Source organism: Aspergillus brunneoviolaceus (assembly GCF_003184695.1).
Source record: "Aspergillus brunneoviolaceus CBS 621.78 unplaced genomic scaffold BO95scaffold_37, whole genome shotgun sequence".
Classification (NCBI taxonomy): domain Eukaryota; kingdom Fungi; phylum Ascomycota; class Eurotiomycetes; order Eurotiales; family Aspergillaceae; genus Aspergillus; species Aspergillus brunneoviolaceus.
Genome location: NW_020290767.1, coordinates 105,874 through 129,025, shown reverse-complemented (window position 1 = coordinate 129,025; position 23,152 = coordinate 105,874). Strand labels below are relative to the sequence as shown.

Here is a 23,152-nt window from a genome sequence, read left to right as displayed (position 1 = left end):
CGGACGGACCAGTCTGGGCCCGCGGCCTGCGTCCTTCTCCTTCGGGGCGGGATTGTGGGTACTACCCACAAATAATTAATCAGCCTGCATAACTCTGCTTAGTGCACTGCATATTGTGCTTGGTTCTGCTTTTGTCGGGTTGATTATTTGGTTGGGGGTTTTTGCTTTGGGTTGTTTTGGAGGATGCTTTAGAGTTTGGTGCTGTTATTTACTGTTGAACTAGGTTGTTCTGGACAGGCTTGGCTGCTTCAAGCAGGTTACTTTCTAGGTCAGTTTCAGTGAAGATTTGTGTTGTGTGCCAGGCAAGAATAGACGCCTCCGCCCCAGCTTGATCGATGAGAATGAGTATAGGGATAGGTTCTGGAGAGTGCAGGCATGGCCAAGGCCTGACATTAGTCCAACACAGGGGGTGATAGAGGAGAATATTTTCTTTTCTGAGAAACAGAATATGTATTGCTATATTGGGAAAATCTGGTGAGTTAGTGAAGTGAATATCTGCGCTGTAGTAGCCTCTGAATATACAATCTGACATCAGGTCTTTTTCTCTCACTTCATCTGCCTTTTTCTTTCCTCTTTGAATCCCCATCTCTTTAACTCTTCATCTTGTCTACAGGCACGGTTGTTTCATGAATAATACTAAGATCGTCTGTCTTGGGTCATTTTCAAGTATTACTGAGACTATCGATCTTCAACTGATCTAAGAAACATACTGAGATCATCAATTTTGATCTTTTCTTAATGTGTTGCTGAGATCATTGATTCTGAACTATTTATGAAGTCTCACTGAGACCATCGATCTTACACTTGCTTTAGCTTGTTATCTTGAGTAGGTACGCGTTCTTCATTCCACTTTATCCCAAAGAGAACACTTTTGTTACCTTATGAGACAATTAACTGCAGTTTCCTTGTTGTGAAGAAATTTACTAACGCGTTACTGCGCGTCTGTGAGCTTGATAAGGCAGAAGCAAAAGCAGAGGACTTCTGTGCAAGTTCTTCTTTGCTTATTCGGCAATCGATCGATTCGAACATATTCTCGCCACCACAACTGGGTGCAGCAGAAACCCTCAAAATGTTGACACCTTATGCAGCAACCATAGATGGATTGCCTCATGATGCCCTGGGACGGATCATATTGCCAGGATCCAGTGAGGAAGATACCGAGATGGATGAGTTGGATGAGGTCAACAAGCTCGATGAGACAAACAAGCTCGATGAGACAAACAAGCTCGACGAGATCAACAAGCTCAATGAGTCGAACAACATATCAAGTCACTTTGCCAGGCTACCCAACGAGATATGGGACATGGTAAGCATCTACCTGCAGAAGCCCCTAGCCATCTAAGCTAATGTGTGTTCTAGATCGCTTCGTACTTCGTCGAAGACATCGAGGAAGAGCTCTTCGGGCCAACGGTCCGACTCCTAGATAAAGGCATGGACAAGGCTAGTGCCCGGAAACTGCGAGAGCTGCGAGCCTTGAACAAAAGCTTTTATATGCGGATCTCGCCTCTTTTTGCTCGACACATCCAGATCAACCCAGCACGCGCCGGGGTTCCCCGACCATTTCCGCTGCTTGTCTATCTGACCAACAGCGACTACAACACCCATGTCCTCCGGGCCGACATCGCAACCACAATCGGCCTGTCCAGCGGTGTGATGCCCTGCCTGCGCAAATTACCCAACGTCAGAGCTCTGAACTACGACTACCAAGTCCGCGAGTCCCTGAACCCCGGAGAAATGATCTATATCTGCAACATCATTATGCGCACGCTCTACGAACTGCCGCTTCTGTACCTGACCGAGCTCCGCATCAGTTTCCCCGTCGTCGAAGATAACACGGGCTTTTTCCCTCTTGCGTTCTCCATGGCCCACGGAGACGTATCGCACGTTCTCCCGCGTCTCACCAACCTGGAGGTGTCGATCCCAACTTACCGCTTCCACGAAATTCCCATGCCAGCGGGTGCCCTGGTCATGAACCGTAGCTTCTCGGCCTGGATGTTCTGGCTCGTTCACTGCTCGACGAACCTGCAGTGCCTGACCATCCGATCCTCCGGCGGGGTGCTGGACCTCGACTGGGCAGACCTCGAGCACCTGACCAAGCTCCGCGTGCTCAGGCTGGAAGGCGTATGCCTGTCGGCCGCGACGTTCGGGCGGATCCTCAGCCTGTCCTATCAGACACTCCACACCGTCGAGTTGAAGGGCGTCGCGCTGCACAGCTGCACCTGGGAGCGGGTCCTGTGGACGTTGGTGCAGCTCCCCGGCCTGCTGAACTTCAGGATCCTCGATTGCGTGTACTCGGCCCAGGGCGCGAGTCGACACCGCGATCCCCCTGTGCTGACGCCGCATGGCCCCGAGGTGAGCGAGACCGAGGCGGCGTATGCGCTCCGCGCGCTGATGTGTCGGGTCAATGCGAACCGGCTGGGCCTGGGCATGGAGCGCATTGTTCTCTGGGAGATTTTCTAATTTGCCTGCGGAAAGCCTGTCCTTCTGTTGTGGTGTTTCGGGCTTGATTGTGTTTCTGGATTTACGCCGCTGGTTTGGGACGGTGCTGACGGAGTTTTCGACAACTTTTCCATTTATTTGGGCATATGAGAGTGGATTAGGGAGACTGTGAAATAGTGCAACCGGTTGAAATTGGCCTTTAAAAATGTTTGTTAAATCTGGTCTAGTCTGAATCAAATGTTTTACAGGTACTTGCTAGGTACTGTTGCTATATTGCCTGTTCAGTGATTCTGTTCCATCGGAGGAACATCCGCTCAGTAAGGCAAGTCCGACTGATGTCGACGGTGCCTGGGAACCGTCCCATCTAAGGTAAGGCCAGCCATTTCAGAAGTCACTCTGCTCAGTACGATCGCCCACAATCTCCTTGTTTCCACCAGTATCTCTTTTCAACCATGTAGGTACTCTATTCAGATCAACGAAGCACCAATACCAGTATTCTTTCATAAAGTCGCGACTGCAAGCTGTATTTGCTCGCCAAAATCAGGTCACAAGTCTGGAAAGTCGCTCATACACTTCGCGGATGTCACCTGTAAGGCGATATTGTATTTCTGAGACCGAGATGCTAAGGAGCATAATTCTAGACCTAGGTTGGGCTGAACCTGTTTATGACGCTACACGTCTATTTCGGTGCGATACTGTGACCCTCAAGCCGGGCAGCTTGCGCAGGAACAATTGCACTCATGCTGGTTAAACACGAGTCGAGCCTGAACATCCAATGCCAAGCACATCGGCTGGGCTTCTAAACGATTCTCTAGCCAAGATAATGTCTACTCGTTAGCTCACTCGGTTCTCGGCTCATGCTGCAGGAGTCTTCTCGAAGTGATGTTGGTTGTTTACAGCCTTATGTCATGGACCCGGACGAGACGGCGATCTTTATCCGTTCGGAGAATGCCCAGACGCCGGCAGAACTTGGCGAGTCCGGAACGGTCCACCAATTTGTCGGTGACAAGCTTCCTGTCCGATGACATAGCGACCGAAGGGAGAGCACCATGAACTCCCACTTTCTGCCTCTGAGCATGCATGATTGATGACTTGTCGGCCAAAGCGACTCAGCCACGACATGGCTGGCGGGCTAAATTTATCGCTCCGCCGCTCCTGCAGCGATTTACCTTCTCCCCGACTCAGTGCTAAATTCTTGCCGGGGCGACCCTTAAAGCCGCATCGCGGCGCGGATTGGCCGGATGGGCTCCACCTGGGCCCTGGCGCATCTCCAAGGATGTCCGGCAGATCGGTGACGTATGGAGCTGGCCCATGACTGCATCGTCGCTTGGATCTGGAGATACTTTGGTGCCTGGCCATGATGTAATAGGTAAAATACTCTGTGCTACTATTTTTTCTGCCATAATGATTGCAGTAACCAGGAAACCTATATAGGTTGCTGACCCTCTCACTCAATTAATGTGCAGTGCAGCAGCAACCATCCCGCAGTACGAATATTCAGCCCTACTCGGGCTATCCGACCCCGTCCACCATGAAGTCCTTCACCGTCCTCGCGCTCAGCACCCTCGCTACAACCACGACCGGAATCGGTTTCAACCCTTTGCACCATCTGGCTGGTATCACACCATACTATGCCCCTCAGGACCCTCCCATTGACCCCAAGCCACACCCGGGCTGCAATGTGACCCGCGCCGCATACCTGGTGCGCCACGCCGCCATCTACGCCAACGACTTCGACTACGAGTCGTACATCGAGCCCTTCGTCGAGAAGCTGCGGAACACCACCCAGGACTGGCAATCGACCGGCGCGCTCTCCTTCCTCCGCAACTGGACTGCCCCCATCGACGAGGAGCACCTGGAGAAGATCACCCGCGTCGGCCTGCAGGAAGCGACCACCCTGGGCCGGAAACTGCACCAGCACTACCCCACTCTCCGCGCCGACAAGGTGTGGACCTCGACCGCCGACCGCACCGTCAAGTCCGCCGAGGGGTTCATCAACGGCTACACGAACAACCAGTCCGCCGCCCTGGATCTCGTCCAGGTGGCCGAGTCCAAGTCGACGGGTGCGGACTCTCTGACTCCATACAAGGCCTGCCCGGCCTACAGCTCCAGCTACGGCAGCGACCAGTCGAAGGTTTGTTCCCGCCATCCCTTCTCACACCACCACCCACCTCCGGCCCAGCTAACCAACACTGGTACAGGAATTCATCGACCACTACACAACCCCGATCATCGCGCGGCTCGACACGCTGGCCCCGAAGTTCAACTTCACGGCCGATGACGTGACGGCCATGTTCGAGCTGTGCGGCTACGAGACGGTAATCCGGGGGTTCTCGCCGTTCTGCTCGCTGGCGCTGTTCACCTCGGCCGAGTGGCTGGCCTTCGAGTACGCCAACGACATCATGTACTTCTACAACACGGGGTACGGCCGCCCGCTGAGCCCGCACATCGGGCTCCCCTGGGCCAAGGCCAGCTGGGCCATGGTCTCCGGCAACACCAACACCAGCGACACGCTGTATGTCTCGTTCACCCACCGCGAGCTCCCGCCCACGGTCGTCACGGCGCTGGGCCTGTTCAATAACAGTGCTTTCACCGGCGCGGATGACCTCAACACCACCATGCCCCTCGACCAGGTCAACTACAACCGCGCCTGGAGGAGTAGCCACATCCTTCCGTTCCTGGGCAACATCGCCATCGAGCGGTTGGAGTGTGATGTCCCCGGTTACGAAAGCCCGGAGTACTATCGCGTCTTGGTGAACTCGGCGCCGCAGCCGCTGGTAGGCTGTCGCGATGGTCCGGGTGAGAGCTGCTCCCGCGAGGGGTTCAGCAAGTTCATGCAGGAGAGAGAGGAGCTGTACGGTGACTTTGGAGGGGCCTGTGGGAATGGGTCGGCTATTGATACCTTGAGCATTTATAATTAGTTTGGACGGGGTTGAGGGTGTTGGGCTTTATGAGTAACGATTGATAGTTATAATATACATATTGTTTCCTTTCACTTTCGCAAACCACTTCGCCTCATTCACACCTGTGAGGATATCATATGATATCATATGTACGAAAATACTATCTAGGCGGATCGAATCTCATCATATAAGATCGAGGTTAATGTTGTCGATGCTCCTGATCAGTTCAACCAAGCCTTGCAGCGGGCAATCAAAGTAGAGAGTCAGCCATTCCGCCACCAAAAGACCTTTGCGTCTCTGCGAAAAGTAGACCTGTGACAGGCCCGTCGTTCTCGCAGTCTATCTTGACTGGGTTGGTGCATGCAGGGACCCGATTGAAACCCGGAATCATCCTGTCCGTTGAAACAATCTCCGAAGATGATGTTCACAATAAGTCCACTTTGGTTTCCGGAATCTTCAGCTTTAGCAAGCTGGGGTATATTACGTTGTGCTGTGCTGTGCCGACACACGTGTATTGAAGGGTAGCCAATGACCGAGGGTGATCCGATGAGAAGTGTGTGCACAAAATGAGAGTGCTAGATTGGCAGCATCATGAACCGTCTACTAGAGACGTTAGCCAGTGAACCTGATGCAGACATGCCACGCAATTCTTACAGGTATTGAGAGCTCCGTGTCAACTCATCAACTCAAATGACCTCTGGGCTGTAGCACGCGTCGAACACGAGCTTTATTGCGTACAAGGCGCCCCATACCTCCTCCATCTGATAGGAACCAGTGTCGTCCTCAGTTCTGACCAGGATCAGAATCAGGTTCCTGCTCTCTCCTTGCCCCTTCCCCCCCCCCCGAAATCTGAGCAGTCTATTCGCGCGAGACATGGGGCGCGGCCTGGTCAACACGTAGCATGGGGGGAAGAACCTAGACACGAACCGATTAATCGTCTCCTCAACACAGCAGACCACAATCCAAGGTCACAATGACATGCAGCCAGCATGACTTACCTTGTCTATAAGACGGATCATTAAACGCCCACCGGCGCACAGCCCACCTGGGGCCGGGGAAGGCCCCACCCCTGAGAAATGTGAGATTGCTGTTGAAAATCCAACGGGAGCAAGGTGAAGACTTACAGTGGGAAGAAGGTCTGAAGATTCCCGTTCTTTTGAAGGAAGTTTCGGAATGAATACAGGAATCCAAGGATAACCTTGGAAGGAAGAGATCGAGGGTGGACTCTGCATAGAACTAGTGGGGATTGAAGTTTTGCTGTGAGTCTGTTGGGGACGAGGTTCTGTGGATTGGGTCGATGACTGGAGGGGAAGGTACATGCTGAGGTACTTAGTGAATGGCCGGTCTACTTGGACGTACTTTGGGGCGTTTAATCTGTTTGGTGTGCTTGCTAGTAGGTACCTCTCTTTCCATCGGTCCTTACCTATGAATACCTATACTTGCCTTCTGCACTCGCCTCGCGCTATCCTTCTTGGTACTGTCGCACGCTGCATGCGTTCAACGTGACGATGCCTTGCTACTCGGAATGCACTTTCAAGACGTAAACCTACAGCAAAGCCAATTCAGCATTATCACTAATCCAACCTGTGATCTTATCACTAAGTCTACATGCAGTGCACAGCCCAGTTGGACGACCCTTATAATCAGACCCCTACCCACGGGACAGCCCATGGGCTAGACGCCTTTTGCGACCGCGGTCCCTGACAAAGAGCCTCAAGAACCGCAAGCCGGTCATTGATTCTATCCATCGGTCTACGCAGGGACCAATCGCATACTTGATTTGGCCCCATTTACATCCTTCGGATGGGGCCTGCCCGTCAATTTGGGGGCTAATTGTCTGAGGTTCGCGGGATCTGAGTAAGACCAACAACAAGCAACGCCAGTGTGAGTTTCAGAATGCGACAGACACATGTCATTGACTTGCAAGGCAGAGTCGGGTCCTCAGTTTTATCATTGTCATGGGCCTTCCTGTTGTAAATATCGCTGTCTCCGGGTCCGCGCCGCGCATCGCTCGCAACTCAAACTTCCAGGTCGATTGACCTACATCGTACCTATACAGCGGGTTTACACAAACTAGAAATCGATGATAACATGAGTTCATCCAGCGCGGATGGCTCATACGAGCTTTACAACTACAATCCTTCCGTCGCTGCCGCCGCCATTTTCGTTCTACTCTTCATTGCCGTAACCGCCTGCCATGTCTACCAATTGGCCCGAGCGCACGCGTGGTATTTCACCTGCTTCATTCTGGGCGGACTATGTAAGTGTCTTTAGTAGGAGAGCGTCGTAGGCGATGCCGCTAATCAAGCGAATGCAGTCGAAGTTATTGGCTACATCGCGCGTGCCGGAGCGCACAACAATACAAGCAACCTCTCCATCTTCACTATCCAGACGCTATTCATTCTCCTTGCACCACCTCTCTACGCAGCAACTTTATACATGACACTAGGCCGATTAATCTTCTACCTCGACAAAGAAGAGCTCAGCTCCGTGCCGACGCGCTGGCTCACCGTGATCTTTGTTGTGGGGGATATCATATCTTTTCTAATTCAAGGAGCAGGTAAGCCCCTTGCTTCCTGCATCTATCTCTCATCCCTCCTCAAGAGACCTAACACCCTGAGCACAAGGCGGCGCGATCCTCACCCACACTACAACCGACCCCTCCGCCCTTACCACCGGTCAAAACGTCATCATCGCCGGCCTAGTCATCCAACTGATCTTCTTCACCGTCTTCGTCCTCGTCGCCACTGCCTTCCACTATCGCATCCACCGCAGTCCTTCCTCGAAATCCATCTCCTCATGCATCGCCACCGATGGCTGGTTCCATGCCACCTGGGAGACCACCCTGCTAGCCCTCTACTTCGCCAGTGCGATGATCCTGGTGCGCTCGGTGTACCGACTTGTGGAGTACGCAAGTGCCGGGACCACCGGTAGCGACGGGTGTTTGGGACGGCATGAGGTGTTTGCGTATGTGTTTGATGCGTTGCCCATGCTTCTGGGGATGGTGGTGATGGCGGTATGGCATCCCTCGCGGGTGTTGTTGTTGAACCGCAAGGTGTATCAGATGGATATGGCGTTTAATGAGGAGGGGAATGATGTGCAGATGAGTAAGATATACCTTGGGTGAGTGAAATGTAGTATAAAGTGCCCCGCAAGTGGGGACTTAGTATATGTCGTGTATGATTTCTGCTAGCGAGATGGTTCTGTTTACTACTTTCGGGTTAAGGTATCACATCTCGGGATAGATAACAGATATAGTGGACTCATTCCCCAGCCTCAAATCCATGCCGCTTACACCCATGATTCGGAGAAAGAGTTGATGACGTCTCTGAGCATATATAACACCGAATAAGCAAGACTTTCAGAAATGATGAATAAGGCAGCCATAAAGAAGCTCTGTGGCAGCAAATCCATGATCCATGAGCTGTTGACTCCATCTCTTGCAATATGCACGTGACTCGGATGCATCTCTGAAGTGAAGAATGCGGGGGTGGAACAACGCAGTTGAATTGATTGATGGCCTCTCGGATGGATCAATAGATTGTTAACAAAAGACCCAGATCTGGTCAATTCATAACTGGGTGGCAGCATAAGCTCCTCTATATGGTAAGTGAAATAACTATACCTTGTGTTATCAAATAAGTTGTATTCTTGGTTGCTGACTGGTTCGAGGGTATACTGAGCTGTGTTGTGATCACGAGCTGACAGCGTTGCTTTTTTTAAGGGGGTTGGGATCTACGATGACAGATCACATTCTCGGAATTTCCCCGCGATCATCACAACAAACGCGCTCGCCCACCCGTACAGCTGTCTCATCAGTCTGCTTATCATCTACAATCGACGTGATTTGTTCTGCCTGAGATCAGAATCTCTAAGAGCCACTCTTAATCTCGGCTGGCCTTGCCTCATCACCAAAGCAATACCCTACGCCGGACACTGAGTTGGGAACCTCTAACGAAAACGTAGCGCGCACACGACCATCCCACGGACTGGACGGCCATCGTTACACAAACACCCGATTGAGCAGACCAAGCAAGCTCACCCTGGCGATAGAACGCAGCATCGAAGATATCCCCACCAGCTTGACAGCTACAACCCACCATGCCAACCATCGAAGCCGGCAACCGCGTCTTCCATGTCACCGACATCGACCGCGAGGAGTGCTCGCGCATCGTGCCCATGCGGGTTCTTTCGCTGGGTCTGACGAGGACGGGATCCGAGTGTGAGTGTTTACCTGTGGCAGGTTGCCCAGGCTTGACGAGTCGCTCCCAACGTCAATGAAGCGGTAGCTGACATACACATACCTATCTCCAGCGCTAATGGACGCCCTGCGCATCCTCGGCTACCACGAAGCATACCACGGATACCAAGCAATGATCACCAACCCACGCGACTGCGAGATGTGGCTGAAAGCTTTGCGAGCGAAGTACGACGGGTTGGGACAGCGGTTCGGGCGCGAGGACTGGGATCGGCTGTTGGGGCATTGTCAGGTCAGTTTACCAGGCTCTGGCTGTTATCAGCTGTTGTAACCCAGACGCCATGACTTGGTATACGGAAGTCCAGCAGTTGCATGCTAACGCACAATGCCATAGGCCGTCTCCGACCTTCCAGCCATCTGCTTCGCAGAAGACCTCATCCAAGCCTACCCGGAAGCAAAAGTCATCATCACAGTCCGCGACGTCGACGAATGGTACGAGTACGTACACCTATCTTCCAATCCCAGCCGTCCCGTCCCCTCGTCATAGAGAACAGCGCTAACTGATCCCCAGATCAATGATGACCCTCGTCACCGCAATTGACACCCCGCTCAACAAACACCTCCTCGTGCCCATCATCAACATCATCAACAACCTTCTGCATTCCCGCTTCCGTCTCGTGCCCGAGACCTTCCTCAAAGCCGGGTTATGTCTCTACGGGGAGGATGTCCGCACCACCGCCCGCGAGACGTACCGCAACCACGTGGCCAAGATTCAGGCCTTAGTGCCCAAGGACCGACTGCTGCTGTACCATGTCAAGGAGGGGTGGGAGCCGTTGTGTGCGTTTCTGGGGCAGCCCGTCCCCGCGGTGCCGGTGCCGAACGGGAATACCAAGGCCGATATGTTGGCGCGACATCGCGCGTGTATGCAGTTGAATCTGAGGGAGTGTGGGTGGAAGGTGGTTAGGGGGGTTGTTTTGGTTGGGGTTGTGGTTTGGGTTGTGCGGAGGGAGGGGGTTCGGTGGGGGGGGCTGTGGGATGGGTTTTTGGGGGTTTTGAGGATGTAGACACCTCTTTGAGGGTTGGCTTTGTGTCGCTGGTGAGATGATGGAGGGCCTAGTGAGCTTTGGGAGGTCTGTTATGATGATTCTATCTGAAAAGTGCTCCGTCGCTGCCATGGATGATAGCGTTTCTGGCACCGTCTACAACGAACTCAGGGATGATGACTGCTGATACTCTCAACCTGCTAGCAGGCAACCACATCTCCAGTTTCTCCTAACTGTACTGTACCAATCTACACCCATCAATCTACAATGCAATCACCCCACAAAGCACCCATTAGATCCACACCCGGCCAAAACCTCACCCCCAACCGCCATATCACGGATGCCTTCAGGCTACACCCTACGCCTACTTCACAACACATTGAAATGGTGGAGCCAAGCACTAATGTTACACCCTCGACAGATCCTCACACGACAGTCTACAGAAGATACGCCATTCCAACCAAGAAAGCACTAACCTCCGCTCAAAATCGCAGAACTTATCCGGCCGTACGTGATAACAACCATGATGTCTCACTTCTCACTTTAGTCCAAGGCAGCAGGATTCCTGTCTATCTATCGCCCCGATCGCTCTCCAGCAAAATTGTACTATGTACGGACGGACCTTCATTCAACCAGTCTCTCGGTGGCTCCAAAACACAGTATGATAGACACGATGGCTCAGCATGCAGAAACGCACACCCCTCAGCCACAACCCACAACCTTACTCGGACGTCCCTAGGGAGGATTCGAATAATGTACGCACGTAGGTTCCGTCTGTAGCTGTTGCTCCCTCGGACATTCGTCCATTCAGACTCGGATGTTATTGTCTCAGGGGGTGGGGACTTTACCGGTTCTGGTAACGAGTGCCGACTGCCGCGGAGGTCTCCGTAGACTTGGTGCGGTGGAGTTGTGGGGGGGGGGGGGGGTACGGCCTTGATTTCCTTTTTGGGGGGCTTGAGTCAGCGGTGCGGGACTGGGTTTTGTTAGGAGTAGATGAAGAGTTTTTAGGTTGACTGTGGTTCTATTGGGAGGTTGTAGAGTTTCTTTGCGGTCTGTATGCGCGTGTCTACGTTCTGGAGTGATGGGTGGGATTCTGGTGAGTTGGGGTTTACCGTGTAAATGGGCAACAGCCCATATGTTGCAAGATGGTTTGTCCACTGGAGAAAGGGTGGTGGAGGATAGTGAGAAGAATGAGAGGAAGTGATTTTATCCCCGGTGGTTTATGGTTTATCCCCAGGTAAGACATGCCCTTGTACTGATAGTTCGCTTGTGTGGTTCGGCGACTGATCAACTCTTTCGAGACGAGGCTGTGATGATCAACACTTTGCTAACATCTACTGTAGGCGCGAACGGCTTGTCCAGAGTTTTGACGGCAACCGATTCAAAATGATGGGCACTTGACTTGCTGCATTACTGACACGCGAAATCGAAAGGTAATCGAGTACGTAACCGCAGGCTGGGCTGGATACTACCGTGCCGATGTCTTGGCGTGGCTTGGGGATGTGCCGCAGATCAAACAAGCGAGCACCATGTTTCAGATGCCACTGTGTCGGCCGTCTGCTCGATCGGAAAGGTGAGACTTCGTCTAGGAGACTAGAATTGCAGGCGGATGGTCCTCCTGGAGCGATGGGGCGTGGTCACGCCGCTGCGAGGGAAAAAATTAATCCTAATCTGATAATACCTCTTCCGTTACCTCTGGGTCGAGGGTGGCGAATAGCCTCGGCGCACAAGTGATGCGCCCCCCAGCATTCCGGAAGGGGAGAGGATCATCCCGCATTTGGTCATCCCCATCACATTTCTGGGCTGAAGCAATTCTAACTTAGGTAGTGTGAGGCGACCCCTCGAAGCTTAGTTGATGTCGATGTGAAACTTCGGAGATCTTTTTCTTTCAAGGTACGGCGTAACCAGGAACTGAGTTCAGGTACGGCGACATCTGCAAATTGAGATTGTGGTTGCCTAGAATCACACAGCCCATCATGCTTGCGTGGCCCCTAACGTAGGCGGATCCCCGAGGCTCGGTTCTTGTTGGCCACCGGGGGTGCTAAGCCTTGGGTCCTCGACTTTAGTGGAAGCTTGGTCCTGGGGAGTTGCAGAATGGCAACCAACAACAGGCGAGCACACGTCACGGGGGCCCCGACCTGCCGCGTCACAAGCCACGGCACGCAGGCACCAAGGCACCCAGTGTCATCATTGGTGCCAGTTGCGTGATCTGAGGTTGCAGATGGCGTTCCATGCACCTTATTCACATGCCCGTTTCTAAAAACAGTGATTCTCAGAGGGCTGATGTTGGTGTTTCGCTAGCGACCGGGGTTCGCCATTGGTTGACTCACCCATGCATAACTTGCTGACTGCATACGTAGGTGTGTAATGACTGACCGGGGGGATTAGTTATTAGACGCCCGTCCAGTCCTGTTCTCCAACGTCAGCAACACTGCTTTATTTCCCATTGCATCTGTGGTTCCTTGTTTTGATCACGCACGTATCTAGACACGCACACATCGATCTTTGGCACAAGGCAACAAGAAAAAACATGGCACCTTCGATCGCGTCTAGTGACAACCGGCCCGAGTCCGGGCGCCCGGCAGAGCACAACCACAAGGCTTCGCTCTCGAGCAGCGCCGACCCGAACTCGGCCCTAATGGGGGAGCGTGCAGGTTAGTGGATGCAAGGAGATTGCATGTTTGATTGCCACAACACCAGAACTAACTGGCATGGCTGTAGTGGACAGTGTCGGTTCGAATGGCTTCTCCCTACGCTCAATGCAGCATCGCGACCGCGAGGGCAAGCTGATCAGTGCGTTTCCCCTTTCCCCTGTCTCGACATGCCGGTTTGACTGACTGACTGCTCTTACAGCGGATCCTGACTTGTCCAACCCTACCCGTTATCGATTCGAGCGGCCCTTGGATACAATCCGGTCCTTTGAGGCGGCTATTGAACGACGCAGACGAGAAAATGCTGGCTTGTAGGGAGGACGCTGAGAAAGACTGAGGGCGGAAATTCTAGAGGTGTACGATTTATTGTTTATGTTTCAATTCTGGCAGATTGTATTATTGGGAGGCGTTCAATGATGTAATGGAAGCGATGATCGATGTCAAACCTCTGTTTTGTTTTGAGATGAGATGTGTTCTGGAATCCTCGTAGTTGGTAATTCTGCATCTTCGGTCGGGAGCGTCTGGGGCTTGCCGAACTCCGTCGAACCGCTCGCTGCCTCAGGCGTACCTCAGGCCGGGATCGACAACCCGTCCGTCAGTCATCGATGACAGCTCAACTTCTTACACTTCATCATCTGCAGTACATCTACTTGCTAATCTATCTACAAACAACCATGATCTCTTTGTTGTCTTACACTTCCTGCCAAATATCTGGCCCCCTCTTCGTCTGCCACCTCCGGGCGACATGCGCTAATTACTGGTACTTATAGCCAGCGCGACTGCCGTCCCCACTCGAGGGAAAAATATTCTTCTCTAAGATCAGGCATCCACTTTGGCACCACGACGACGCATCCTCCACCCACCAATTCGGCCACCGTCCCACTTCACCATCGTTCGTCTACCGAATTTTCAGTCCAATGGCTTCGCGCCTCGCCGCGAGTGGACGCCCCCGAGCAACTCTAATCACTAGTCCTTTGCTAGCACCGTCCTGTCCACTACAACTGTCAACCGGCGTGATGGTGGGTGACGCGTTCGCTTGTATAGCGGGCCCCAGCCAGGAGGTTTGAGAGGCCACAGCTCTGGCAACTTGCATCGGAGGAGAAATTTGAGGGTTGCTAATTATACGCTGTTCTTTTAAAATAGCCTGTGCCAGGTTTTTCCTTGGAAGAACGGTTATATGTTCCCCTCTCAGTTCCCTGTTGTAAGCGGACTGAGGTTTTGATATACTCGTCATTCGTTTTTTGTCCTCCATTCACTCGTTATCCTTATATCCCTGGTTGTGTTTGCGTTTTTCCTTTCGTGCACTTGATTTGAACAAACTCCTAGCATCATGAAGCTCTCTCTCGCTCTTGGAGCGGCAGCCTTTGCGGGATCTGCTCTGGCAGACATTGATCCCATCGTCATCAAGGTAGGAGGCTGGCTACCTACCCTACTGGACTGCCGTTAATAGCTCCAAGGGCTCCAAATTCTTCTACAGCAGCAACAACACCCAGTTGTAAGTGACTTTGCTCCCTCTGCATCGACCTTGCTAACAGTGCCTAGCTATATTCGTGGTGTTGCCTATCAGGGTATGTCTTCTGAACACATTTGACTTCAAGCAGACTCTAATGGCTTCAAGCCGACTATGACTCCAACTCCACCAGCAGCAGCTCCAGCAGCTCTACCAGCTACGTCGACCCTCTGGCTGATGCCACCACCTGCAAGCGGGATATTCCCTACCTTCAAGAGATCAGAACCAATGTCATTCGTACTTATGCCATCGACCCTACCAATAACCACACTGAGTGCATGAACATGCTGGCTGAAGCCGGCATCTATGTCATCACCGACTTGTCGGACCCCACCCAGTCCATCGATCGGGACAGCCCGACCTGGGAGACCAGCCTCTTCGCCCGCTACAAGGAGGTCATCGATGATATGTCCCAGTTCAACAACACCCTCGGCTTCTTTGCTGGTAACGAGGTCTCCAACACCATCGACACGACCGATGCCAGCGCTTTCGTCAAGGCCGCCGTCCGCGATTCGAAGGCCTACATCAAGGCGAAGGGCTACCGCTCCATGGGTGTGGGTTATGCCACCAACGACGACGCTGACATTCGTGTCAACATGGCCGACTACTTCAACTGTGAGAGTGAGGATGTGGGCGTCGACTTCTGGGGTTACAACATCTACTCCTGGTGCGGCAACTCCACCTACGAGGAGTCCGGCTACGAGGCACGCACCGCGCAATTCAAGAACTACTCCGTTCCCGTCTTCTTCTCCGAGTACGGTTGCAACACCAACGGTGTTCGCGAGTTCACCGAGATTAAGGCTCTCTACGGTGACGAGATGAACGGCGTCTGGTCTGGTGGTATCGTCTACATGTATTTCCAGACTAGTAACGACTACGGTAGGTTGCTCGGTGAACATGTGCATTCTTACATTCTAATATACTTCAGGTTTGGTCTCCGCCATTGACAGCACAAGTGTCAGCACGATGGCCGACTTCAAGTACTACTCTTCGGAAATCCAGAGTGCTACGCCTTCCGGTGTTGACAAGGCATCCTACACCCCGACGAACACCGCGCTCCAGAGCTGTCCGGCGGTCGGTACCTCGTGGGAGGCCAAGGCCACTCCCCTGCCCCCGTCTCCTAACAGCGCTCTCTGCTCGTGCATGAACGCCGCCGCCGGGTGTGTGGTCAAGGACTCTGTCTCCAGCAGCAAGTACGCCACCCTCTTCAGTGAAGTCTGCGGCTACATCTCCTGCACGGGCGTCTTTCATAACGCCACCACCGGCACCTACGGTGACTACGGCATGTGCGAGCCCAAGCAGCAGCTCAACTGGGCTCTGAACCGCTACTGGGAGAGCCAGGACAAGTCGGACTCCGCCTGCAGCTTCGCCGGCTCCGCCACCACCACTGCCGCCAGCACCGCCAGCACCTGCAGCTCTATGCTCTCCCAAGCTGGCACCGCCGGCACCGGCTCCGTCTCGGCCACCATCACCGCCACCGACGACTCTTCCTCCAGCACCTCCACCTCCACGTCCGACTCCAGCTCCTCCGCCGGCCACATGACCGGTGCCTCCATGGTGGCCGTTGGCTCTCTCCAGCTCGGTGCCTACGTCGTCACTGCCATCGGTGCTGGTCTGGCCATGATCATGTTGTAAGGGGAGAGGTGCATGTGTATGGTGGATCCGTACTCTGCGATTCATGTTGTATGTTGCTATATAGAAGGAGATTAGTCCAGCTCGCTGCAATATTCTTTCATCACACTCATTTACTTTCTCCGTGTACATTACCCTCAATCATTACTATGCCTTCGCTTGTGCAGTAGCAGTTGAACGTGGCTGGAACACGATACAGCCAGTTGCCTCTGAAAGTAATCTACATGAATTAGCCAGCCCCCTTATAAACTCAAAAACCACCCAGCCTTTGTCTTAGACATTGCTCTGCCTCTGGACCAAGCTACACAATACACAGACATGTACGTCCTCCAGCCGCGACCCATCTACGCATACCCATTCCAACTCCGAAACACGCCCACCACTTCCTTCTACCCTGGTTTAAATAGGACACAATCAACCCACGAGCATAGCGCAAGTCCAAAATTTTTACTCGCCTACGAGGTCTCAAGCTTTTCAAGGTACCCGAATGCGGCACTTCACTGCCTTCACCCGCTGTTACGCCGGTAGTGGTGCATACTCAAGGCGGAGAATCGGAGCCTGATTCTTGTTTCAGCAAGCAAGCAACTGAGCGGTCCAGTTCACGACCAGACCAGGCTACAGTAAAACCTCACCCCCATATTGTGAAAACTCTTTCATATCCTCATATTAAGAATTACTATTACGAATATCATACACAAGAATCGAACCCAGACACTAGTGCAACAGAACCCCACGCACGCTGCACCCTGCAGGCATTTACTCACTCTTCTTCATCTTCTTCCCCCTCGGCCCGGCAACCGTTCCCATCAACACTGCCAACACATTAGCACTTCCATCCACACGAATCGACAACAAGAAAGGAAGAACTCACCATCCCAATGCTTAAACGAGCTGGAATAATTGCCCCGAAAATACCGATGATGATCATCATGCCAATCGGAGCCGCCCCACAGCGGGAACACCCTGCGCAGGCTCCAGGGGAAATCATACCCGGAGTGCGCGTCGATGGCCTGGAACTGGCGCAGCGCGACCCAGACCAACACGGTCATCAGGTGGACCTCACCCGTGCACCAGCCCAGCACGAGCGGGGGGCCGATGGTCCCGAAGCCCAGCAGCATCGTCTCCCAGGGGCTGGCGTATTCGGCCGTCAGGCCGAAGGGGGTGGCGTACTGGTGGTGGACGCGGTGGACGGCGCGGTACAGCGGGCCCCAGTGGAAGGCGCGGTGGAGCCAGTAGTGGTAGGTGTCTTCGACGAAGAAGAAGATGGTGGTCTGCAGGGCTAGGGTTTTCAGGTCGGGGAAGGGGAGGGTGTATTGCAATCCAAAAAATTCCATCATCGGGTGGAAGAGGACGATCAGCGGTAGCTCGACGATGAAGTGGATTGCTAGGATGTATTTCACGCAGTTCCATTGCTCGCGCGCCGACGGCGGGGCTTTCGTGTCTTGGATCTTGAAGCGGTGGAAGAGGCTGGGGAAGGCGTCTGCGATGATCCACGGGATGCAGCGGCTGAAGTACAGGATCTCGTGCGCGAGGAAGGTGATGATTCCTGGGGTTCATGGGGTTAATTGAAAGGGGTTTGGGTGTGGGCTTTGCAGGGTGGGCATACCTGTTGCGATAATGTCGTTGTCCCAGTAGGCGTAGTGCGTCCACCAGAGCTTCTCGAGGAAGGACAGTTTGGGGTTCAGGCTGGCGATCTCGTATAGCTCGTGGTAGGAGCCCGTCGCCGGCGCGGCGAGGGTGGTGTTGAAGGTGTAGTCCATGATGGGCTTCCTCAGCGCATATCCCGTCACGCTGTTGATTCGCTTTCGGGTTGTAAATTGAGTCAACAAAAAGTATATGTACTTTTTTCCTCCTCGGTTGTGGTGGTGGGTATCCGGATGGTCTGATCGGACACACCACTCCGGATCCCGGGCAGAACATCAACTGATCCCGATCCGTGCCCTGAAATTAATTAATCCCATCAACTCAAATCCCGCCCGCCACTCACACGCCTCCCTTACCTTTCCCCGGATTCGGCCAGATCACCATGGCCCACTTGGGATGCATAATGTGTTTTATTATTGGTTCTTTGGACTTGTGAGGTCATTGGTCGCCTGGAGGCAACGGTCGAGACAATGCATGCGCCGCAGAGGTCATTCTGGGGCTAAAACGAACGAGCCGGTCGAACGACGCCGGATGCCCCTGAGCCATCGCTGCCTAATTGTACCCATGTACTCCAGGTCAATCTAGCCGGGTGATGATCGTTTTATTGTTCGCTTCTGGGGAGTGTTGCCCGCGATACGATTGTGGTTGGTACTCGGGCTGGCCAGATCCCGTCGCAAAAGCCGGCAACTCAATTTTCGAAGTTTCTTTCGTCTCTACGTGGACAGACTTGCGCAAGAGGCATGAGGTTAGAGATTATTCTGTATGGTCTACAACCGACTGATTTCTGGCTCATCACATCAATTCTCAATGGTTCCTCGAGGCCTAGATCGTTTCCTTCGTGTGGTAACTTTAATATCTTTTTTCTGGAGGAAGTACACTGCAGATAGACATTTCAGTTCCTGATAGCCTCATGCAGCTGGTTCCTGGCGCTGATTTGCGATTCATCTGGCCAATGAGTATCCGCCGCGTCGGCCCACGGTGGAGAGCTCTCATATGGCAATGCGATTCCCAATCTCCTAGAGCAGCACACCTAATTGTTCGGGCTAGTCGTTCGACAGAAGGAGCAAGACAGCACGCAAAGGGGGTCTTCTGGATTTAGCCTGACCCATTCTTGACGCATGATCTGAGGTAGTCGTGTTTTGGAATGATCTCGAAGGACAGAAAGGTCTAGGCATCGCGGAAGTGGTCACGCCACTGGTTGATGGCGCTACCGATTAACTTGCTTCTATATGAAAATGTCTTTGCTTATTTGAGCAATTCGCCAGTAGGCCCTTCACGAGGACCGAGCTTGCTGTTTGCCTGTCAGGGCGTTATAAGCATTAATATTCCTTGCCAACAAGTCTAGGGCCTTTGATAGTTTTAGAGCCTTCACAAAGCAGCATTTATTCGGCCAGGTTCTGCTACTCAATGAGCTTGAGGGCCAGCATGATTATCAACGAGCCGTATCTGGACATCGATTAAGACCTTCAGAGAGCTTGAGGCTTCTGCAAGATGGAATACGCGGAGTATACAGAGTGCTCGATAGTTTTACCTGGCACACTGAGCCAGTCTTCGTCAGTGAAGTTGTCGGAGCCTGGCGCGTGAACAACGCTGCAGTTGGCGAAGGTAAATTAGCGAAATACAAGGGATCGTCGCTAAAGAAGTGCGCTGCATGATGACTGCAGCCTCTAAAGCTGGTATAATATGAGCAAGTGCACTGATTTTCTTCGCTTCACAACTTTGTGAGGAGGCTTTCCTCGTCTCCCGGGCAAGTTCGATAACACATAGGTGCGAAAGACATGGTCCAGCCTCACTCACCTGGAAAACAAAATTCATTGTGGCCTTCAGACAGACCATTGGTGCTCTTGAGTCCCGATACAAGTTATGGAGAGAGATAGAAGAACAACAATTTCTGCCGAGCTGCAAAATGGTCGATGTGCAGGGGTATGCTTCAGGCATAGAGGGAGACAACAAGTGATATCTCGGCCCTTGTCTCACGCCGGTCACTTCCTTCTCCACTCCCGCTCTTCTCCGCTCTTCTCCGCTCTCGTCCGCTCTCGTCCGCTAGCTCTTAGCCTTCTCTTCTTCACAGTCCCAACACTTTTTCTTATGGACCAGTAGTGAGCCTGAGTCTCTCACAAACACACCTTAGCGGCTGAACTAAGGACAGCTATTGCGCATACGACAAGCCGCAATTCCGTGGCCCGCGATGAGTTGTCTCGCAGGATTCCGCAGGCCGGGCATGCAGTGCCAACACGTCCTCCCCGGTCCTCTTTATCATCTTCCACGAATGCTCAACTTCTAAGCTTTTCTCGCGTCGCAACAAGTCAGGCTATCTCAAAATGTCGAATCGACAAGCTTGGGAAACCACTGAAGTGATCATCTGTGGCTGTGGCCCCACGGGGGCGATGCTGTCCGCCTATCTCGGTCGCATGGGCATCCGCAACGTCGTTGTCGAAAAAGAGACCGAGATCACGACCGACCCTCGGGGTATTGCATTGGATGATGATGGTATTCGCTTGGTTCAAGGACTGGGTTTGTATAATTCGATCTACACGGAAATTGGAACTAGTGCGTGATTCTCTGCCACTGACAATTGACGTGCGCCGCTAATGTACGAAAGGTATGGGGGAATTCAGGTTCGTTAGTGGCACTGGTAATGATCTATACAAGACACCCATCCTCGAGATCAATTGCAACGAGGTCAGTCATCTGTTCTTGATGATAGGCTCGATGGTCGCTCACCACAACTAGACCGCGGGTACAACAGGGCATGTCGGGTACATTGGTCAAAAGCAGCCGACGCTCGAGAGTAAGCTGAGAAGCGCCATGTCTCCCGTGTATTGTTCCCTGCGATGCGGTTCCGCGATTGTCGACATCAAAGAAGACGACGACTGGGTGTACTGCACGTACCACAACGTGGATGGGAAGGACCACAAGGTGCGCGCCCGGTACTTGGTCGGCGCCGACGGCAAAACGGGATACACACGGAAACAATACCTGGAGCCACGTGGGGTGATGATGGAAAAATTTCACGAGTCAGTCGCTCGACTCTTCCTAGCTGAAGGCAGATTCTCACCTTCGAATATAGAGCTTTCTACGAGGAGACATGGGTAGCGCTGAACTGGAAGATGACCCTCCCGACACCCGAAACTCATCCCAGCTTTCCCTTATGGGAACTAGGCTACAAACCAGAGCACGTATACGACTTATTCTTCCCGCCAGAGTTCCGCTTTCTGTGCAATCGCAAGAGACCGGCGGTTTGTGGTCGTTTTGGCCTGCCCGAGGATAGGCTCTGGAGATTCGAGTACCTTGTCTATCGCAATGAGGATGGAGATCGCATGGCTGAGCCGGATGCGATGAAGCGGATTGTTCTTCCTTACCTGACGCACAAAGGGAGTAAATACGGGTTAGTTGATTTCCTGGCTCACAAGCGCCTTCTAACGAGATTGTAGACTGGACCAAGATGTACAGTTCCCTGAAGACTGTATTGATGTCCTTCGTTGCCGCCCTTTCAAATTCTCGTCTCGTACATGCAACGTATGGGCTAAGGATAGGGTGGTTCTGAGTGGCGACGCAGCGCATGTCTTTCCGCCTTGTAAGGTCTCCATTCCGAGCCTCTGGTTCTGTTTACTTACACCTTCAATCCAGTTGGGGGTCAAGGCATAGTATCCGGTTTTCGTGATGCAATCTCCCTGTCGTGGCGCCTCGCAATGTTCTGCCGATATCAACCCTACAAACGCAACCACGAAAAGGTCTTAACCGCGTGGTGCCTTGAACGCAAGCAGCAACTCGAGATATCTTTAGCCACGACGGTCCGCAACGGCGAATTGGTGTGCGAGAGAAACTTGCTGAAGATCCTCTTGCGTGACTGGTCTCTTTGGCTCCTGCAGCTCTTGCCAGGTTATCGAGAGCAACTACGACATGGCCATCGCGACAAGGCATCATTCCGGCTTCGACATTCTGCAGGCATGCCATTCGTACCCGAACTTAACGGAGGTGTCTACTTGCCCCAGGTCTATTGTCGGACCCCCACCGGCAAGGTCCTTTTCACCGACGACGCCATCTACCGTTCCGGCTCGAAATCCCTGTTCCGCGTGTTCATTTACCTACAGAGAAGTAATGAGGTCGCTTCTGCACGAGACGCTCTGGAAGGTATCGAAGAATGGTCCCGGGGAGAATTCCATAGCCACGACGTCCCGATCCTCGTAGAAGAGATGAACCCGAAGGACGCGATTCGGATGCCGAACGTATTCCAGATTGCAAGTGTTGAAGAGTTCTCCCGGTCACCACTGTGTAGCCAGCGCCCTGCACCCCTGTCGTCTGATCCGTGCCTGATCGGAAAGAGCATCAAGGCGAGGTATGTGATTGTCCGACCGGACCGATATGTGTTTGCAGCTTGCAACGAACCGGGGGAGTTGAAGGAGGCGGTAGAGTGGATGCTGAGGTATCTCTACGGTGAGGTTTGAGGTCTGAAATGGCCCACCACGACCAATTTACTGTATCTTGTGATAAGTTACGTGTATCTACTCTTCATTAGGAGAATGAACCCCTGCTCTCCAATCCACGGAGTTCCCGTCCCCAAAGGCAAAGGTTGAACCTCTCCGCGGACAACCCGACCCTCAGCGCCGAAGCAGCGGTCAAAAACCGTCCACAACGCCGGACCTTCGAACCTACAACCACACTTATCCAAGTCCAGCCTAGTCAGAATTCCTTCAGCACAATTCAAAGAACGGCACCCAATCACAGATGCGTCTGAATCGCGTCCCCATCCCCCGTTGGCTGAAAAATTCAATCGTGGGCGGAATTGTCTCGGGATTCGTGGCCGGGCATCAAAGCGGGTCCACCCCCTGACGAAAGACTCTCATTTCCCCTGATTCAACAAACCCCAGCACAAAAATCAGGCAATACAAGGCCACCTCCTCTCTCGGCCGGAACCTGGGCATCTGGGCCTGTGGCAAAATTGTGCTATCTGATTTTAATGGTTGTGTGGGTTCAATTGGCCACATGGGTTCAATTATTGAATGTAGATTGATACCTGCCTGCGAGAGGCTGGTGAACTCTTCCGGTCGGGTTGTACACCCGTGCAGGTTGAACCGTTGAACCGTCCGTTGAACCGTTGAACCCCTTCGGCCGGGTGGGGGCTTGTTGCA

At 52.9% G+C, this 23,152-nt stretch overlaps 8 protein-coding genes across 8 annotated transcripts; 7 read left to right on the top strand and 1 right to left on the bottom strand.

Moving 5' to 3' along the window:
- The first annotated feature begins 588 nt into the window (after positions 1-588).
- On the top strand, positions 589-2,582 carry BO95DRAFT_145812 (uncharacterized protein). The gene is made up of 3 exons (XM_025580602.1): positions 589-830; positions 959-1,306; positions 1,360-2,582. The coding sequence occupies exons 2-3, from the start codon at positions 1,070-1,072 to the stop codon at positions 2,458-2,460; spliced, it is 1,338 nt and encodes a 445-aa protein (XP_025441807.1). The 5' UTR covers positions 589-830; positions 959-1,069; the 3' UTR covers positions 2,461-2,582.
- A 765-nt stretch (positions 2,583-3,347) lies between these two features.
- On the top strand, positions 3,348-5,401 carry BO95DRAFT_514782 (putative histidine acid phosphatase; the record flags this gene model as incomplete). Its single annotated transcript, XM_025591703.1, has 3 exons — positions 3,348-3,441; positions 3,906-4,573; positions 4,641-5,401. The coding sequence occupies 3 exons, from the start codon at positions 3,348-3,350 to the stop codon at positions 5,358-5,360; spliced, it is 1,482 nt and encodes a 493-aa protein (XP_025441806.1). The 3' UTR covers positions 5,361-5,401.
- Positions 5,402-7,433: 2,032 nt separating this feature from the next.
- On the top strand, positions 7,434-8,469 carry BO95DRAFT_453516 (RTA1 domain-containing protein; the record flags this gene model as incomplete). Its single annotated transcript, XM_025588218.1, has 4 exons — positions 7,434-7,602; positions 7,660-7,902; positions 7,970-8,376; positions 8,398-8,469. The coding sequence occupies 4 exons, from the start codon at positions 7,434-7,436 to the stop codon at positions 8,467-8,469; spliced, it is 891 nt and encodes a 296-aa protein (XP_025441805.1).
- A 621-nt stretch (positions 8,470-9,090) lies between these two features.
- Positions 9,091-10,604, top strand: BO95DRAFT_414545 (sulfotransferase family protein; the record flags this gene model as incomplete). Its single annotated transcript, XM_025584318.1, has 4 exons — positions 9,091-9,564; positions 9,657-9,832; positions 9,935-10,038; positions 10,112-10,604. The coding sequence occupies exons 1-4, from the start codon at positions 9,444-9,446 to the stop codon at positions 10,602-10,604; spliced, it is 894 nt and encodes a 297-aa protein (XP_025441804.1). The 5' UTR covers positions 9,091-9,443.
- A 2,509-nt stretch (positions 10,605-13,113) lies between these two features.
- Positions 13,114-13,708, top strand: BO95DRAFT_482497 (DUF2406 domain-containing protein; the record flags this gene model as incomplete). Its single annotated transcript, XM_025590249.1, has 3 exons — positions 13,114-13,237; positions 13,305-13,376; positions 13,437-13,708. 3 exons carry the CDS (start codon positions 13,114-13,116, stop codon positions 13,547-13,549), a joined length of 309 nt encoding a protein of 102 aa, XP_025441803.1. The 3' UTR covers positions 13,550-13,708.
- Positions 13,709-14,564: 856 nt separating this feature from the next.
- BO95DRAFT_364183 (glycoside hydrolase family 72 protein) lies at positions 14,565-16,379 on the top strand (the record flags this gene model as incomplete). The annotated part of the gene is made up of 5 exons (XM_025582650.1): positions 14,565-14,642; positions 14,692-14,729; positions 14,777-14,806; positions 14,878-15,623; positions 15,673-16,379. 5 exons carry the CDS (start codon positions 14,565-14,567, stop codon positions 16,377-16,379), a joined length of 1,599 nt encoding a protein of 532 aa, XP_025441802.1.
- A 659-nt stretch (positions 16,380-17,038) lies between these two features.
- On the bottom strand, positions 17,039-18,629 carry BO95DRAFT_443238 (sterol desaturase family protein). Its single transcript, XM_025586621.1, has 3 exons — positions 17,983-18,629; positions 17,248-17,922; positions 17,039-17,188 (listed from the first exon to the last, which is right to left on the bottom strand). Exons 1-3 carry the CDS (start codon positions 18,134-18,136, stop codon positions 17,133-17,135), a joined length of 885 nt encoding a protein of 294 aa, XP_025441801.1. The 5' UTR covers positions 18,137-18,629; the 3' UTR covers positions 17,039-17,132.
- Positions 18,630-20,150: 1,521 nt separating this feature from the next.
- BO95DRAFT_145506 (putative monooxygenase) lies at positions 20,151-22,650 on the top strand. The gene is made up of 6 exons (XM_025580600.1): positions 20,151-20,570; positions 20,623-20,702; positions 20,754-21,037; positions 21,091-21,408; positions 21,455-21,597; positions 21,651-22,650. The coding sequence occupies exons 1-6, from the start codon at positions 20,342-20,344 to the stop codon at positions 22,466-22,468; spliced, it is 1,872 nt and encodes a 623-aa protein (XP_025441800.1). The 5' UTR covers positions 20,151-20,341; the 3' UTR covers positions 22,469-22,650.
- The last annotated feature ends 502 nt before the right edge of the window (positions 22,651-23,152 follow it).